This window comes from Sparus aurata, chromosome 7 (assembly GCF_900880675.1).
Source record: "Sparus aurata chromosome 7, fSpaAur1.1, whole genome shotgun sequence".
Classification (NCBI taxonomy): Eukaryota; Metazoa; Chordata; class Actinopteri; order Spariformes; family Sparidae; genus Sparus; species Sparus aurata.
In genome coordinates this window covers 17,550,386-17,569,543 of record NC_044193.1, presented here as the reverse complement: position 1 = coordinate 17,569,543, position 19,158 = coordinate 17,550,386, and the positions used below count along the sequence as shown (strand labels likewise).

At 43.3% G+C, this 19,158-nt stretch overlaps 1 protein-coding gene across 4 annotated transcripts in view; it reads right to left on the bottom strand.

Annotated features, from left to right (window-relative positions):
- arhgef25a (Rho guanine nucleotide exchange factor (GEF) 25a) overlaps positions 1–19,158 on the bottom strand; it is a 72,869-nt gene that overhangs the window by 11,500 nt on the left and 42,211 nt on the right. For 3 of the 4 annotated variants that reach the window (XM_030423602.1, XM_030423601.1, XM_030423604.1), the window contains 4 exons: positions 4,947–5,254; positions 4,319–4,429; positions 1,327–1,341; positions 982–1,106 (listed from right to left, as the gene is read on the bottom strand). In XM_030423602.1, coding sequence (XP_030279462.1) covers positions 982–1,106; positions 1,327–1,341; positions 4,319–4,429; positions 4,947–5,254 — 559 coding nt within the window. The remainder of the gene's footprint in view (positions 1–981; positions 1,107–1,326; positions 1,342–4,318; positions 4,430–4,946; positions 5,255–19,158) is intronic. The other variant, XM_030423603.1, reaches the window with a different exon arrangement.

The following is a 19,158-nucleotide window of genomic DNA, read 5'->3' as shown; positions in this document are numbered from 1 at the left end:
CTGGTTCTTTCTTACAATAAATATCAAGGTACCTGCTACAAATGTGGCCCACAGACCCAAAACCCTCTCTGTTTTCCCTGTATGTAGCATCAGATCCAATAGTTATGTCTCATGAAACATCCCGTGAAATATTGGATATATATTGGATAAATTTTAGTGCAGCGACCTGCCCTGTAAGCATTTTCCACAGCTGACATTTACCTTTTCATAGGAGTAAAAGCAGCAGTAATCACATTAACAAAGGCTACTTTCTGTTAAAGGCTCCCTATAATAATAGTGTGACATTTAACCGGCATGCAAGATACCAGGTCCCTAAAACTGAGGCAGCAAAATGACAGGCTTTATTCATTTAACTGTTAAATGAATAATATAACTATACTATACTATAATATAATAATAACTGCTTTTTCCCACTGTGACATTTTAGAATGTCTTCTGTTAAAGAAAGACAGCAACTTCTGAAAAATTCTGATTTGTATTGTAATGAGACTGAAATATTCTTATTGTGCTCATAAACTTCCCTAAAATAGTTTTGAAAAGATTTGTTGCTCTGAGGAGGACAAGGTCAGTCTGGTCCCCGACTTCAGTCTAGACTGAATTATTGGACGGTTGCATTCTTGGTTCCCAAATGATGCGTTCCAACGACTTTGGTGTTCCCTTGACTTTTTTTATCAAGCGCCACAAAAGTTGAGGTCATAATTTTGGTTAGTCGAACACTTTGGTTTAAGATCAACAGTCTACTGCTTGACACTCCCAGCCGCCTCAGCTGCATTTTGTGTTTAGTGCTAATTAGCAAATATGTTAAAATTGTCATAATGACCATAAGATGACCATTATTGTCATAATGACCAATAAGATGAAGATTTTTTCCAAGGCATATGGGGAACACTAACACATTCCTAGATGGCAGCTGCACTCTTGAATTATAATCTTGTTGTTTATTTACAGAATGTGTGGCAGCATCATGGCCAAAACACATACATGCTTTTCTCTAAGGCACTCCTCCTCTCCTCCTCTGTGTCAGCCGCAGCCGACCATTGGCTGGAAGTGTCGTCCATCAAGACGGAGCCGCTGTCATCCGGCAGAACACTGGTGGACTGAGTGTCCTGAGGAGGCAGAGACAGACAGACAGACAGACAGAAGACAGACTATTTATCAAAGGTCCGGTGCCAGTATTGTGCATCATGCCAGGAACAAAGTAAGCAAGGGGGAGATAAAGAGCAGGAGAGAGACGATAATGATGCAGGTTGCCAAGGTGACCAGGGAGAGCAGTGAGACACGAGGAACAGAGATTGAATGATAAGAAGATCAGATTCAGATAGTCACCGTTAATGATCCGTGCTGTGCACATCAGCCACAGGGAGATGGAGAGAAAGAGATTAACAGATAAAGAGTTAGAGGGCGCAACAGGCTCCGCTGATGAAGGAGATGACGAATAAAAGCTGGGAAGCTTTCGATGGAGTTTTGGCTTGAGAGGAAGAGGAATACAATTCACTGTTCTGTTCACCTACTGACAATGTCATTACATTTGTGATTTATGTGTGGATTAATACATTATCTTGTTTTGCCACCTGAGGATCCAAACGCATACGTAAATACATCATACGCTATCTTGTTTTTACAGCAACAAATATGTCAGTACTGCCTTATTGGCTGCGAATAGAAATGCAGGATAAACCCAAGGTTGCTCTGATCTAATCGATTGTGTTCATGTGTTACATACATGACCTCCTTCACATGCTTTTTCCTGGAATTGATATCATTTCCTGCAGGGGTCCTGGTGCAAATATAGAGTCATTGTGCACACCGCAACGAAGCCCACAAAGAATGCAATCATCACCAACTCAATGGACACATGCTTCACATCTGCAGAGAGCCCTCAAGTGTGGGTAACTTAGTTCTCTCCCATAATACTCACTCCTTTGTGTGGTTGTGAAATGACTCAGTTGTTGTCTTCTTACAGAGTTCCTCCCTCTATTTTTAGACGTGTTTTTCAGCCGTTTCTTTGAGGTCATTCACTCTTTCCTGACGGTGTAAACATATAGGGGCAGCCGTCTGTCTTCACCTCAATCCCTGTGTTCCATTGCCCTAGTCAAGCAGAACCTCCCCACCTTAAACACACACACAAACCTGCACACACACACACCACAGACCTACGCCTAATCCCTGCCTAACTCCCCTGGCAGGTGGCTGCCCTGAGAGAAATAAATAGATAGACATATAAGCAAATACAAAAGGGACGGAACTTTTTCTTCTCTGGTCTAGTTCAACTTGTTCACCTGCCATCATCATGACAAACTTGTTGGCGTCTTCAAGTTGGGAGCTCTCACTTCTGTCACCGTGATGTATGACAGAGAGAGAAAAATAATTAAAGTGATGAAGTGAAGTAAAGAGAAGAGAGGTTCGGGGAGAGACAGAGAGGCTCCATAAAGACCTTCGCTCCCCCAACTCATCTTGCCCCGCTAGGAGTGCTCCAGCCTGGCTGACAGGTCTCCCTGGCTCCCAGATCACTTCCAGATGTGCTGTGGCAAAGCCCACAGGAAAATTCCCCTTGTCTCCCTCTGTTGCAAGTTTTGTTTTTCTACTCAGAAGCCGATGATAAAAAAAAAACTGACAACAGTTTTAGTGAAAGCTGAGGTCATTCTCTTGTGTAGGATCTTTAAAAAGGCATCAAGTCTCAAGTAAAAATAATCAATGAAGAGTTTTCCTCTTTTAAAAATCCTGATATTAAAAGTGATTTATGAACAGAAAACCACACAAAATGCTGCAAATCAGCAGTATTTAAGTGATATTAATAGGGTTTAAAGGAATACTTATCTTTACAGCTATAAAAATTGTGTTTTTAACACCAGTTATACCTGGGAATATTTGCTGATGGTTGAAACTGTGTTTTCCAGCAACGGCATCAGCAAGTTCTTTCTTTCTAACGGGATGGAGCAGCCCATTCAAAGGGCCCATCAAATCACAGGTACGGTACCATGCTGAGAAGGAACACAGATGGTCTCAAGTGCTGATAACTGTGATTTAACAGCACTGTTAACAGTGCCACGAAGCAGGGGATGGCTTGAAAGAGATCTCACAAAGCAGCAGTTATTTGTTTTTTGGGTCAGTTTGACAGACTGCACGTACTCTACCTTGGGAAAATAAAAGTTAATGAATATTCTTTTGAATAGTGAATAGTCTTTTGTTATGCCACGTCTCTGACATGCATACCAAGAACTTTCCAGCCAAAAAATAATCTTCTACTGTGGTCATGATATTAGAGAAAACGGTGTGAAGAAAATGGGAAGAGCAACAATGCTTATAACACTAGATGTGTAGCTCGCAGATGACGGACCTACATAATTCAGTCTCTCTCCTTCTGCCTCCATACCCCTCTCTCTCCAAAGACTGGCAGTGAAAACACCATAGCGCTGACCTCATCCCTCTTATGTAATCGTGTTAATGGCTTCTGATGTGTTGTTGAGACTGAAATTAGGATTTAAGTGGTCCGGTGTCGATTCACAAACAGGAGACTCTCCACACAATGCTCAGCTATTGTTTTACTGTGTATTGATGGGGCTCAGGCACGGATGATTCATGCTCAAGTAAAATCCACTCTCTGCCATGCTTCCATTTCACACTGAGAGGAGACCCTCTGAACACCAGACGCTCCTTTGCCACGAGCAACTGACTGAGTGTTTGATGGAGACATGAAAGTGTACGCGCACACATAGAGTCCTCTGTCACTTCGCTGCGGCGAGTCATCTTTCATCACATCTGCTGTCTTGCGCTATTTTCCTATTTTTCTCCAGGCATGTCCTTTTGTAACATGTTGAGTGTGAGTCATGCATCACACAGGTCGCTGTCAAACCCTGCCCTCTGGTCCTCTGGCGCATCGACCTGCTCGGACAGAGGCTTGTGTTCAATTGGACTCCCTTACATATGTGTGTGCTATGTATAGGGCTATAAATCTTTGGTTGTGTGTCTGCAGAAGGCAGAGCTCCTTTGTGCATCTGTGTATTTGTTTAGCGTGATAGCTGAGCTCTGCCGACAGCAGCAGCAGCAGCAGCAGAGTTAGTCATTTCCAGATCTGGCTGGAGGGCCATGGAGACAAACAGTACTGATGTCACTGAGGCTGGGTGCTCTCTCAGAGTATCACTGCTACTCGTTTCTACAGTCTACAGTCAGCTACAAACCATGGGCAGTCTCCATCCTGTCATTTAAGGTACAAAGATGGTTTTTTCTTGTTGTAATTTCTACACAACTAAAGTAATGCGTGATAACAGATATCAGAGGTTATATTGTATTAGATTTACAGCCTGTCGTGCAGACAGACCTGGGTGTTTGGCAGTGAAGTGCAGCCAATCAGAGAGTCAGTTATGTAGCTGGGGGACTGTAGTGTAGCCGGTGACAGGTCCTCGGGGCTTGCAAGGCCATCTTTCCACTCCTGCAACAAACACACACATACATATACACACGCACACGCACACACACACACACACACACACACACACACACACACACACACACACACACACAAAATGTCAAAGAACACAATATAAACATAATGCAAAATGTCTGCAGCGCACAGACGCAGCTGCACGAAGAGCACGAGTCACAGAACATGGCAGCGTGAGCTCCTGCAGGCTGAACCTGCAGCGCTGCTGTTATATAACAATATCACCACCTGCCATGATACTTAGTCCTCCCTGGATCAACTCCACATCAAACCTGTCTCTGCTCATATTCCTGAACTATATAAACAAGCCACAGTCAGGTTGTTGGCTTTAGTTTGGATTTATGCAAGCTTTGTGTGTTTACTTCAGAACCAGTTCATACAAAGCATCCATGCGTAATAATTCCTAATAATGAGTTTACTTACAAGGTGGTTCATCGGCAAGCAAAACGTCAACATACAAAGCCTTGTTTGATTAGTTTGAGGACCAAGAAAAAACACTTCTTACCAGTTCTCTGTGTGTGACAGGCAGGATGGTGAGAGTATCTTCAGGCCTCACAGGGCTGCCCAGGTCCTGGCTGTTACTGTGGGACGGAAGAGGTGGAGGCTTTCCCTCAAGTTTGCGGACCTGACGCTCCCCTTTGGCGGTGGCCCCGGCACTGAGCTTGCGCACAGGGTTCGTGAGCCACTTCTTCAGAGTGCTCACAGAGCGCCTGGAGCCCGGAGAGCTGGGGGCCGAGCTTCCTGATGCCTGCGGGGGCAGGGACGCCACAGAGGTGGAGATGCTGCCCTCGCTGCCTGCTGCCGAATATGAGTCTGGTGAAAGGAGACATGTAGAGAAAACACTGAGTGGCTGAGGGTAATGTATAATGTATAATGTTTAGAGACAATTCGGAAGAAGGCCCAACCCCGATGTCCCCCTAGGTGTTTCTAATATCGCTGTGTTGGTGCTGTTCCAGAAACATTATTGCAACCAACCAATCAGGTTGTGGTGATGTCACAGCTTTGCAACTTGTCTCATTGTTGTTCCTGGAACAAGTTGTGTTGTGTTGTTTGGTAAGTGGTTGAAAATGAGATGTCGCAAGGGCCCAAAATGCTACATATGAAGAAGAAGAACGGGAAAGCATGTTGAGACATTTAACCATACAGGTTCCAGACTTTTTATTTTCCATTTTAAAATATTATAATATATCATAAAAAATATTATAAAAAATTGTAAAAATGTAATTTAAAAAACATAAATGTACAAATAGAAACACACTGACTCAGAGTTAGGAACTGATAATTGAGTTAAACATCAAAATGCTATGAATTGTGAGTAACTCCCTCAGGCAGTCGCAAAAGTCACAAAAAGTGGGCTTAAATTGCTCAAAATGTCTGTGAGAGTCCTCATCTATTTGACAAATTGACAGCCCAAAACCGACTTATTGGGAACGCACCTCAAAGTCCAGTGTGGACATCGCGATTGGGTCGTAGAGAACTGATATGAGGTCAAAGGGCAAAGTACAGCTGGACGCTCCACGTTCAGATCTCAACTGCCAATAAATCAATTAATCTATGGACTAAAACAACAGAACAAAAAGACCCCTTTCTTTGCAGCAGTGGTTTCAAAGTGAATTGTAACTGGGGGGTTGCAACAAGACTAAAGGACTGAGGCTTTGCTCAGCTCCACTAGCAAAGCAGGGATAAGTTTGTGACTCGCAGAAAAACATAAAAGCTGATGAATCTCCACCAAACGAAGAAAATAAAATGAGGCATATCACCATATCTGCTTCACCCGTACAATGGTGGGTGAAGAAGTCAGAGGACAGAGAATTTGGGGAAAATCTGTCAGAGGCAACAAATGCTGAAAAAGATTTGGAGACGCTGCTTTAAGGCAACAGAGCTCCTGTTTGACCATTTGAAGGAGGCAGCAGTGCTGGATCAGTGAGAGGTGAGGGAGGACAGGAGGTTAGAGGATGTGTAAACACCAAGAGAGAAGAGGTAAAGAGAGAAATAAAACAAAGAGTGTAGATATAAATAGCCTTCCCGTTCAAACACAGCTGTGCAGCTGTGGGCCGCATCATAAAAGACGCACTGTTCTGTTTACGTCGAGCAGACCGTGGTTTTTCAAATTGGAGCTGCACATCCACTCACATGACCAGCATATGGCCGACCTTTAATATGAGAGACACTGCGGGTCGGCTGCTGCACAGCGATGTCAGGAGGACATGGGAAGTGGGCTTGAAGGGGGGTGAGCTGGGACCGGACATCCACCGTAATCTTCTGTAGAGGGGAAGATCCTTGCTTGGGACTGTTTGTTTTTCTGTCTTGTCCTCCATTCCCATCCTGCCTCATCCACCCAACCCTTCCTGAGTCCTGAGATAGCTCTTCCTCTGACTTGTGTGACTGGAGTGTTTTATCTGTTGTGTGCACTTCAGTCATGCCCCCCATCCATCCTCTTGCCCCAGACCTAGCCTCCGACCTTTGACCACCACGCTGTTGCAGATGGAGAAACACTCTCTCCCGCTAACACTCCGCAGCTTCTTATCGCCTGAGTACAGCCGCTATTTCACACCAATTGTCCGCTGAATGTGTCTTTAGTTTTCCAGGAAAAGCGAGTTTGTGGATTCGTTGTGCATTTGTTTACAAGGGGACAACGCTGACCTCATTTCGGTGCTCCCGATGTGAGCCACGGAGGAAGATCTTATCACAGCGCTCAACAGTAAGAGCCCAGACTGCAGGAGCCTCACTGACACAGCGTGGCCCATTTTGTGAGTGTGCTGTCTTCAAAGGCAAAGCTGGAATAAATTCACATTCCCCTCCAGTGTTCATGCTTAAAGCGATTGAGCTTGTCCACACTTGATTCATTCAATTATTCCCCCCTCAGAAATACAATAGCAGCCACTGTACCGATCAATGAAGATGAGCTATGTAAAAATGTCCCCTTCTCTTCAGCACACAAACCTCAGTCACAGTGTTTGAGAAATGGCTAACCTCAAAGCGAAAACAAGTCATGTTCGTGACATCGCACCGCTGCCTGTGCATACAAACTTGGGTAAAATAAATGGTTTGTGGATCCTGGCTGCCAACAAAAAAACCTCAAACTCTCTCTGTTTGTGAGTTTTAACCACGTAGACAACATTTCCTCTGGAATCTCTCTTGCCATACATTTTACAGGCCTTGTGTGTGTGTGTGTGTGTGATCCCAGGGTGGCCAATTTTCCCATCCTCTCTTCCGTCACTCCCACCCCCATCCACATGAAAGACTGGAGAGTGTAAGGAGATCTGAGCCTGGCAGGACGGCGGGGCGGGGGGTTGAACAGAGGGATGAAGAGAAGAGGAGCAGAGAGGGGTACAAGGAAGGGAGACGGCTAAACGCTGCAGGGGATAGACGGAAACTTTGAACAAACACTGGGTGGGTCAGTAGACAGTGAGGACAACTTAAAGGAGACTTATTACATTTTTTCGCTTTTTTCCCTTTCCTTCAGTGTGTTGTATAGGTTCTTGTGCATGTAACAGACACTGAAAGTTAAAAAGGGTCAAAGTCCAAAACAACCGAAGCTCCTCTCTCCCACAGAAAACTAGCTCCTGAACGCCTCCTCAGTAGTTGCACCTTATATTGTGGCTTCCTGAGATCACACTACATCAGACATTTGCATGATTTCTCCAAATCGTCTAGCTTGGGACAAATTAATCCAGCACAGTTGATCTGTTGTTTGTAGTGTTGGCATGTGTGAGCTGGCCAGTGAGAGCAGAATAACTATTCAGGAGTGGAGACAGGAGCTAAAACAGTGTTTCAGACAAAGGGGGAATACAGCTGCAGCAATTGACGGTATGAGAAAATTGATGTGTTTTTTGAACATTAAAGTTTGTAAATCTAGTCTAGTAATACCCCAAAATGCAATTGTGAAACCAAAAATGAGCATAATATGTCTCATTTTAAAAAAAAACCTTCTGAGGATATCAAGAAGGGGTCTGAAAGCTGGTGTGTTTATGGCTGGTGCCATCAAAGAGCCTGAAGCAATCCACACATTTTCAATGAGAGAAGAGAGTGAGGATGTGAAAATGATGCTGAGCACATGTGATGACCCCCACCTCAGCCTCTCTGACCTCTGAAGAGGGCCATGCCTGAAGGTTTGTGTTTCCCCAGCGTTCCCATCTCAGGTTCAGTCAGGCCAGGGTTTAGGGGTCACAGTGCAGATACACAGCCAGTAACTCTGGTCCTAACCAGCTCCAGACATCAGCGGAGATAGCTTATCAAAAAAAAAAATGAGGGGAAGAGAGGCTGACACCCTCTGCGCCTGGAAGCAATTAAAATTGAGTAGAGACAGCAGCGCGGCTGCATGATTTGAAATGCCAGAATGACACAGTGGCTCTGTCAAATCTATAGATTTACAACGTGCAGCGTGTAAAAAACTGACTGGCTCTATCAGGAAGATTGTTTCATCTACACCCCACTGATTGCTATGTATACGCGTTGGTTTCCCTCTTGACCCAGGAAAGCCTAATCTCAGCGTTGTTATGAAACCAAAACCAGCCATTACCGGAACATCTATAACAGCTTTTTCAAACTAACAAAAGGAAACTGTAAAACACAAAGGGAGATGATGAGCTTCCCCTCAGAGCGGCATGCCTCCGCTCTCCCCACACATTGCAAGATGAGAGGAATTGATACCATTAAACACCTACACAGAGGAAATCGGGCGGAAAAAAAGAACAATCCTTCCCACTCTCCCTCTGTCTTGCGGCGTGCTAATAGTGCCCGGTGACATTCATCTCCATAATGGCGCTGCTAAGAAAAGATTACCCAGGCTGATTTTGTTAATGCAACTTGACTATTGTTTATGCGCTTGCGATAATTAACAGTTGAAGGCGCAGGGCAAAGGGATTGCATTAAGCTGGCCCGATCTGTGGGGATCAGTTAATGCCGGGCTTTCACCAGTCGCCCACTCACTGTCTGAGAGGCTGAGAGGCAGCGGACAGGCAGGAGTCTCGCCCAAATAAAGTTTGCTCAGTGTAACTCTAGAGCCACGCAGGTCTCCTCTGCAAAGTAGTTCCAGACTTTGTCTTGATGTTGTTCTCCCACAGCAGTGAAGTCTGAATGTACTCATTGCCTAATACAGTCTAATTTTGGCAGTCCATGGCTCATTTGATCAAGTGATCTATCATCTTATTCTGTTAGTGCTGATAAGCAGCAACTTTTTCTTGCACCTATTAATGCTTTTGCCTCCATGTTTGGACTAATCATTTTAGGGCTGCAACTATCCCAACATTTTCTTGTTTTTCATGATTGATTAAAGGGGCTCTGTGGAACTTCTGTGTTGTGCTGGAGCGTGGTTGATAGTAAGGCAGTGAGATGATTCACCCGAGAACGTGCATAAAGTCACATACTTTGGACTGTCGCAGGCAACCCGACTCTGACCAACAAAACAAATCGTCAACAGGCTTGCATAGACAACCCAGAGAGACTGGGAGAAAGTTACAATCCGCTCACATATGACAATTAAAAAAAATATTTGCTATAACTTGTTTTAATGAGTCCTTTTAAAGAATCAATATGTAAAATCAACCAAAATCATCAACATAATACAAAAAAATTTCATTTTGATGCAATATAAAATATGTCTATGTATTGTGTTGATGAGATATCTATACCGACAATCTCCAGCCCAGTCAGAGTCTTATAGGACCACCATCTGTATGGCTGGCACCATCAGGTACAGTTAGCGGCATTTAGTGGTTCAATATGCTGCACCCTAATTGTTTGGTGTTGGAATTCAGCAGGTGGTCAATTGCACCTTCCATCTGCTGGTGGATTTCTTGATTAAACCTGCAGCATATAATTTCCTCTCAATCAAAAGACAAAAGCTGTAAGTAGTGTGGGATCTTGTGAGTTGCTGTCTTCATTGCTGAACAACAACTTTTGCTGATGAAAATCTGACTCAGGCAGAAATGTTTACGGGTGAGGTAATGTTTTATTAATGTTATGTTTAGTCATGCTCTAAGACTCCTGGTCTCTGACCTCGGACTCTCTCCCAGAAGTTGTAGCAGCAGGCTTGAATATTGCTGGAAATCTTTGGCATAATGTCAGGGCACAACTCAACAAAATATACATTATAGAGCTTGTCTAGTCACTTTCTTGACATTTCAATAAAGAAATATTACACATCCGTGTAAGTGATCAATTGATTCTCAGCAGTCTGAGAATGACCACCAAAGTCTAAAACTCATTTACTTTCCTCTAATGTAAGACAGAAGAAGCAGAAAATTGTCGAAGTGGGAACCAACAAGCATCTGGCATTGTTGCTTGAAATTGATTTGATGTTCTTCAGTCTTTTTCATGTGATTTAAAGTGAACCATATCTGCTCGAAAAAGTTTCAAATTCAATCACAGCTGAATTGATTTATCCAGTTCCAGTCATGTGGAAAAGGGAAAACATCCGATGCAACATTCTCATGGGGGTTCCGGATATGAGGTTGGATGTGATTGAATAAGCGGTATTTTAAACAGAAAACCAGTGAGAAACTACGGGGCAAATCACACAGGCAGAGCAGCCTCAAGTGTGCGGGTGGATGTGCTGTTAGTGTTGGTCCCAGTGAAGAAGTTTAGTCCAACTTCCTGTTATTGATCAGTTGTTAAGTGAGTGCTGCTGAGCCAACAAATCAGACTAAAAGCGTTGGCTGTAATGGAGCAAACTTGTTCACAGCCACTCCACTCTGGAGCTCTCTTTCAATCAAAATGCCTCTTGGGACCATGCAGGCATTTTAGGCATCACTGCGCTCCACCAATATACACATGCAGACAGACATGCAGGTGCCCAAAACGGATTCATAAATGGCACATGCACATTTTTTCCAGGGAAGCAGTCCAGACGTATGGCTGCAGGCTGTTCCAGTTCTATGAAACATTATCTATTGTCAGAACAAGCAGGCGACCCGCTGGTCACCAAACTGTCAAACATGTCAAATGTCCAGCTGAGTCTAAAAGACACGTAGAGCTGCCAATCCACGCCAGCACCTCACACATAACAGCCCCGGGGGACTGACAGGGTGGCGGTCAACACACAGCGCCGGCCTGCGTCATAGCTAACAACTTTGAACGCAAATCAACACTTACCTTCTCTATTCCCCCTCTCTTTTCATTGCCCTCCCCACCTTATGGTCTTCAGCCCTTCAGCCCTCTACTTGTATATTACATTTCACCGACTCAGAGGAAATGGACACTCTTCCCATCAACTAGCAGGACCTGGGCTGCACTCAGGCATTCAGATGTGCAGACTGAAAGACCAGCGAGACCATGAGGCACTTAGTACCTGAAGCATATGACCGGAAACCCTCTAACTGTCCTCTGATGAACCTGTAGAGAAACTCACTACACTTACTTACTGTACTTGTTCAGCTGTGATTCGCAATCAAAAGATGACTTTTGAACGTTTTTGTGTCTTTTTTCCTCATTATATTCCAGCCCCAGGCTTTTTAATGTGTATTGCGTTTGTGCCGCTGCTGATTAATAAATCCAGGCACTTGGTTGTGCTCTCTTTCCTCTGTCCTCCCTCTTCCCCCTCTCTCCATCTTGACTCTTACCCTACAACATGTACCCCTCCCTTTCACTCTGCTACCCTCTTTTTGCACTCTAACCCTCTGTTCCTCTATCTGCACTGCAGTGTTTTGAAGACTCTGTCAATCCTGCCCTGGGATCAGGACACGCAGCAGCTCCGTCCTCTGATGCAATGCCCCCGCTCTGCCCCAAAGCTGCTGAGACCAGCACAAGCTCGTCATGCAAAACCAACCGGCAGAGAACACAGTAACACAGGAGCAGAGGGAAAAGTACTTGTAATATCTCTCTTCCTTTCTCTTCTCTCGTGGTGATTTTGACTGTACGACTGAGACAACTGAACTCACATCCTCTGGAATGATCAAGCTCTCTATCCACTGAATATGAATGTACATTTTAATGAGAGGAAAAAGGCTAAGAGATGGGCTGATGGGGGGAGCAGGGATTATTCATGATTTAGTTTAGCAGTAAATGAAGGTTAAGGCAGACAGATTGAAGCTAAAACCTCGAGTGAGAGTAGACAAGGAGACGCTTAAGAGGAAGAAGGGGAAGAAGGCGATTAGGGCACATGCTGCCTTTTAAATTACATTCGAGAACATATGAGCAGGAAGTGTGCTAATTCCTAATCTTACACATAAAAACGTGTGTGCAATAGCACGGTTGTTGCCATCACTAGCTGCTTTTACATGGTCCCTAATATTCCATTAAAAAATAGAATGAAAATGATCCAGTCCAACCTGATTTGAATAACTTTAAATCAGATCGAGAGGGCTGCTGTTAACCTAGGATAATCCGATCAATAAGAAAACATTTAACCATGTAAAGACTTCTGTAAAACAGTATGAAATTGTGTTGTCCTTACAGGTCAATTTGTTTTTTAAGAGTTTATTCAGTTTGTTTTGGCATAAAAATCATAAAAAAAGTCACCGAAGATCGTAATCTTCTGTTTAAAAAGTTTTCCCCAAAACTACACAGTGCACCTTTAAAGGAGTTAAAGATCATTGCATGCCTCAATGGCTGAAAGGCTCAAAACAAGTTGTTCAAAGAAGTGTTTGAAAAGATGATCAAATGATAAGAATCCACCGAACCACTGACTAAATCAAGAACTGCTGGAGAAGTTTGGAGGCAGCCTTTTCACATTACCTGGCTAAAAGTTAAAATGCCGGAAGTGGTTCCGACCCAGACAGACTTATGGATCATCTAACGGGAGAGCGACGATTGGCGAACATGACCCACCGAGGTGTGGATGTGTGGTTTGAGGATAACTCATCTGAGGCTCCTGTTCCTGCTTCAGAGGACAGCAGCATTACTGGTAAATTCAATCTTGATGGCTAACACTAAGGTCACAACTTTAGCTAATGTTAGCTCCAAAAAAACGAATATGAAAAGTGTACTGACAGACTGAATACTCTCTCAATCGTCTTCTTCATCATATTTCTGGCAGATAAGATGCTTCACAGCAGGCAGAAATAAATAATAGTAATATTCTGATTAAATGCCTTGGCATGCAAACGCACATCTTTATTGGATGGCTTTGTTTAGCGTCCATGCAAATAGTTAAGTCAGAATAAACTGTCCATGTAGACGCAGCTACTGTGTGTGCCACATGTGTGTGTATCAGCGTGCAGCGACTTCTGGAGGGACACTTTGCAGTCAGACAGACAAGCGAACACAGATTTCCTGTCCTCCTACTGACCTAGTTTATGCAGACACACATGCAACACACACACACACACACTGCTGTGCTTCCAGGAGCACAGAAGGAAATACGTGGTCGACACAGAAGCGACACACACCAACAAGCCATCAGGGTCGGTCTCCTGCCATCAGCTCTGTGCGTGGCGGATTTTTCATCTGGGTAAAGCATCAAAAGTAACGCCGGTCACAGGAAAACAGGCCTGAATAGACGATGCTGGCATTAATCCTATTGTCTGCGGAACAATGAAGAGTGATTCAGACACTTCTCCTGATGAGAGCTTATGAAACAACCCTCAGTAATGGCTAGATAGATAGATAGATAGATAGATATATAGATAGATAGATAGATAGATAGATAGATAGATAGATAGATAGATAGATAGATAGATAGATAGATAGATAGATAGAAATGCAAAGGTTGTGCATTTACACAGTTTGCACAGTTGCTGCTCCCTGTTGAGATAATTACAGTCGCCATCTTTACTGAGTTTTCTATGACCTCTGTCAAAAAAAGGATGAATCAGCATAAGATGGGCAGTGGCGATCTCGCCGCAGACACTGTTTTGTGCACAGCGGCTGCTATAGGCTCCTGGCAGTGTGAGACTGTGACCGTGTTTGTGGTTAGTGGGCCTGTAAACCCCAGACGTTCCTCCAGAACCATTCAGAGAGAGATCTGCCAAGTTCCTGCCACCATCTGCCTTTATTTTCCTCTATGTAAGCTACGGGGAATTGAACGCACACACACACACACTCACTCAGAAATGCAGGGGATTGAGGCTCCAGTGAGGTCGATTTCACACTGATATTAACCAACCGGGCTCCACGGGATGATACGGAGATACTAATCGTGATTCACTTCATTTAATTAAGGGGCGTTCCAGCAATTTAGATTTGCGCTGACATTTACCAAGAATGGTCAAAATCAAAGAAGCAGAGAGTGAGATATCCTAACACCTGGTCTCCAAGATGTTAGGATATGAAACTCTGAACACCTGATCCTATATTACCTATGATGCAAATCAATGTGACAAAAGTTTCCTATTTATTTCAATTTAAATTCTCAAGCCCAACTTGAGAGTTTGTCAAACTTTGCAAAGCTCCCTGCATACAGCAAGTAATGGATGAAGTCTTAAAACCATTGTATACCGGCTTCAGGGCTTTCAAAGTAAAATATTTTAGTGCTATAAATTAAATGGTCAAAACCACTAAATCGTTTAAATAAAATATTCATCTCCATGTATTAATAGCCGAATAGGACATTGTTAGGCTGTTCTGAAATGTCAAGTAGTGACAAGCTCATCTTCATGTGTGAAATCAGTGGCATGTCCCTTTAATCCCCTTCCTCCTCGTCTGCATGTGTCTGAATGATTTCTCTACTCATTGACGTCAGCAATCGGAGCACCTCGTGTTTCCCATGCTGCACTTGGGGTAAATATTATTGATCACAACTGAGCCATGTGAGACACGAGATCTTTGCCTGTCTGCGTGGACATAAGTGAGTCTGCACCTTGATGTCTGTGCCTCACACAGCCGCACGTCAAGGTTTCTGTGTCCATAACACAAACATAAATTAGTTTGATGTCTGAAACTGGGGTTGGAGAAAACAGTAAATAGATTATCTCAGAGTTACCAAGCAGACTATAAAATGTAATTTGTACGAGCTGCTCCAACTCCTAGATATTTTTTTTTCAAGTAAAGTCCCTTTAAGTTTGAGCAATAACAGAAATTTGATAATCAGGAACAAAGAGGAGTCATTCAAAGGTCAGTATGAATCTGGATATATGTTACGCTGCCAAAGAACACAGTGATTAGAAAATCATACAGGTCTGATTTTACGGTTTGAGGCTTTAATCAAGGTTATTTGTGAGACTGCATGATCTCACAAATTTATCTTGCCACGCTTAAGGTCATGTGCTAGTGGGCTGAATCACAGTGGTTTGGACCAATCATACAGGATGGAATGCTTGTTTGAAAACAACAATGGCGGCTCCTTAAGATGTTAGCATTGCTACTGCGATAGCATCAGTTATATCAGTACTGGACCATTTATTTATTTAGAAAATAACAAAGAATGGAAATGAAGGTTTTTTCTTCATGGAAAAGATGACTGGCATCTGTAAGAATTTGATTTGGCAACTGTCTAACTGGCGGTATCGCTCTTCTGCTGGTGGTCTGAATGGTTGAAGGTGCTTTTGATAGACAGTGACAGACAGATCGTTCATCCAATCACATGCCACTTATTTTCTGAAAGTCCCTGCCCTTTTCCAAACAGTTTCCAAGGAGGACTTCCCAGAAGGTTCTGTGGAATAAACCATCTGGCATGTCAGGTTACCATCAGGTAGGACGTATTGTTAGTGAACCAGTGTTGTCAAACATATACAGAATTATCGATGCAAATCAATTTACACTATATAGTTCTGGGTAAACAAGTCTTATCTTCATTTATAATAACACATCATGTATTTGTTGATTTACTGTGTATTACCCATATGAAAGGGTTACAGACTGTATGTCCCCACTGAGTAACACATGACAGCTTTTGGTCGACAAACAGTGGGATGTCAAAGCACTTACATGACATTGCAGTGTGTGTTTGTGTGTGTGTGATTGTGTGTGCGCCCTAATAATCATAGTGATGATCCACACTACCCTCAGTCTCTTTAACAGCAGGCAGCCAACATGCACACACTCACACACACTTTTAGTACTGTTGATCATAACTGTGATTATCAGGGCGTACGCACACACACACACGCACACCAACACACACACACACACACACACACAGAAACACACTCTTAAAGAGAGCACAGTGCAAATTAAAAGCGATTGTGATTCCATATGGCAGCGGTGGCAGTGCCAGTCAGGAGGCCTGTGAGAAGAGCCGTGGAGCCTGCTGGGCCGTGGGGATGTGGAGCCTCTCCTGCTGGCCCCAGTCTGCCCGACAGCTCTGGCGCTCTCAGCTATGGGCTCTGCGCTCTTGCTGTTTTTCACGCTGGCTGTATACAAGGTCATATCTCTGAACTGTAAGTAAACGGGACTACTGTAAATGAGTCAGAGGTGAATCTTGGGTAGGACTTGCTTAGACTGCCTGAACTGAGTTCCTTAAACGATGAAGCATTAAAGGTGCCGAAACCACTAAACTAAGCAAAAAAGCGGCGTGTGGCTCTTGACGCTGATCCGGCACACTGCGGTGACCTGATGTAAAGACGTACTGCTACAGTCAACCTCAGTCAGACTTGATGGGCTTTCCAGACACATATTCTCGTTCCTTTCCATGGCTCTCCACCTCGCTCTCCCCCACTGATCACCATGGCAACTAAACCCAGAAGGGGAGAGAGTGTGTTTGTGCCCACATGTGTAGGTTGATTTTCTTGTCTTGCTGATCGCTAATCTTTTGCGCAGCTGTCCCCTCGTGTCGCTCATACATACACACACATGCAAAAATAATAAGCACAGATTCCCATAAATATTTACACAGTAAAACAGTTTTTTACCCTTATTTGTAAAACAATGCAGTACGCACAAAGGATGCTTTTGAAAAGCTAATTCCAAATTCAAGAAAGGCATCTGCACCTGTCTGCTTTTGTCCGTTTCAGATCGAGTCCTGCGTTCGGAGCGAAGAGCTCTCCATATGGCCATTAAGAGGGCATCTTATGAATAAGCAAAATCCATTCAAGTGTTACAGGAAGAATGGCGCTCAGGTCCACCTGTAAATCCATGGTCTATGTCTATGAATTGAACAACATTGACTAATTTATGGAGTTTTAATCCTGGATAGATTTAGATGATCAATAGAAAAGGTATAAATATTGGCAGGGGTTGCTGCAGTCTCTAAAAACTGTAACCTCATTGCTCGCTGATCTGCTTTATTTTTTCCTCATTGTCAGCAGGTGTCATTTTCAACCCAGTCACTGGAATAGAATGTTGACAATGTACATTTCTGCAAACCATGGATATTTTTTAAAACTTTGCATGTCTTAACGTTGCAACTTTTCTCTTCTTTAGGTTAAATTTTCAATCGTATGTAGTGCTGATGCTGTGCCTATGGTTTGGCTAGGTTTAGGCACAAAAAACACTTGATTAGGGCCTGGAAAATATCAGGTTTTTGCTTAAAATAGTAGTTATGGCCACCGCAAACAGGAGATGTCATGAGATCTCTTTAAAAACACAAGTTGCCCCAAACACAGCTGGAGATTTCCGACTTGTTTTCAAAAATATTTGTTTTTTTGTTGCCACAAACGCAGCTCAAAATTGTACTGAGGTCTCCTCTAAATTATCCAGTATTGTCACACTTACAAATGTTGAAACATGGTATTGTTGAAATGTCACTATTGCACATAGCTTATGACACGAATGTGAACGTAACAGTGGTTTGCAGAAACATTAACATATTTGCAGATCAAGATCTCTAAACAAAAGCTGAGAAAGTTCTACTAGATCCCAGGCATCCACTTTTTAGGGCTTTCCAGCTGTTACCTTTTGGTTGTAGGTTTTCGGTACTCAGCAAGTGAATAAATCGTTCAGCAGGTCTGGTTATTGACATATAATTCATTTTAGTTTTGTGATGCCCTGAGGTTGGTTTTAACCTTACAACTTGAGGGATTTGTGCAATATCGTGAAATTGTGATATAAGTCTTGTTAATGATTGCTGAACTTCATGTTTCATGCCCTGTTGTTTGAGGGATCTATGCAATACTCATACTGTGATACATTTGGTGTTAATTTGTGATTTGTTGCAGTGTCATATCTTTTTATCCTGTTTTGTATTGTCATGCCAAATGAATGAAAAAGAGTTTCCCTACAGGGATAATGAAGTAAGCTAGTCCCAACATTTTTATCCTGCCAACTGGGCTGTGATTTGAGTTTTACCACTGAAAACATTTTTCTTATTCTTATCTTGCCTGCAGGTAAAGTCGCTAACTTAACTCTGATTCTCTCAGTTTTGCTGCTGCTTTGCAGCAACACAGAGTGTCTGTTGCCCTAACCACAAGGCAGCCGTAACTGATTTCACACCTTAAGTACTGGCCGTCACAGACTAGCTGCAGGCTATCTCTGAATGAAGAGCTGGGTAACAATCGATGGTGCCTGCTGACAAGTGACAGTCAATGTGGTCTGTGACAAAAAAGAGGAAAACAGCTCAATCTTGGTTTGCTCATAGCGTTGTGGGGCAGGCAAAGGCAAGGGGTTGGAAGTTTACTCGAGAGTGCAGGAACCTCTTGGAAATGTTTTGTTTAATCGTTTGCTTTCCACTGAATTTCCCAGGAAAAAATCACATCTTGAACTTTTCACTTTCCTCTACGGTTCTTTTTACTGGAGTGAACAGAGCCCTAAAGCTAGGTCAGCATTGTATATGAGTTTGGGAAGAGTCATAATTTACCCAGAATCGATTTCATTGAGTAAGTAATACTTCAGATGCCCGGTAATTTACGCAAGCCTGACGTCACGGAGAGTCGAAGAAAGAGGGAGAATTCAGGTCAGTAGTC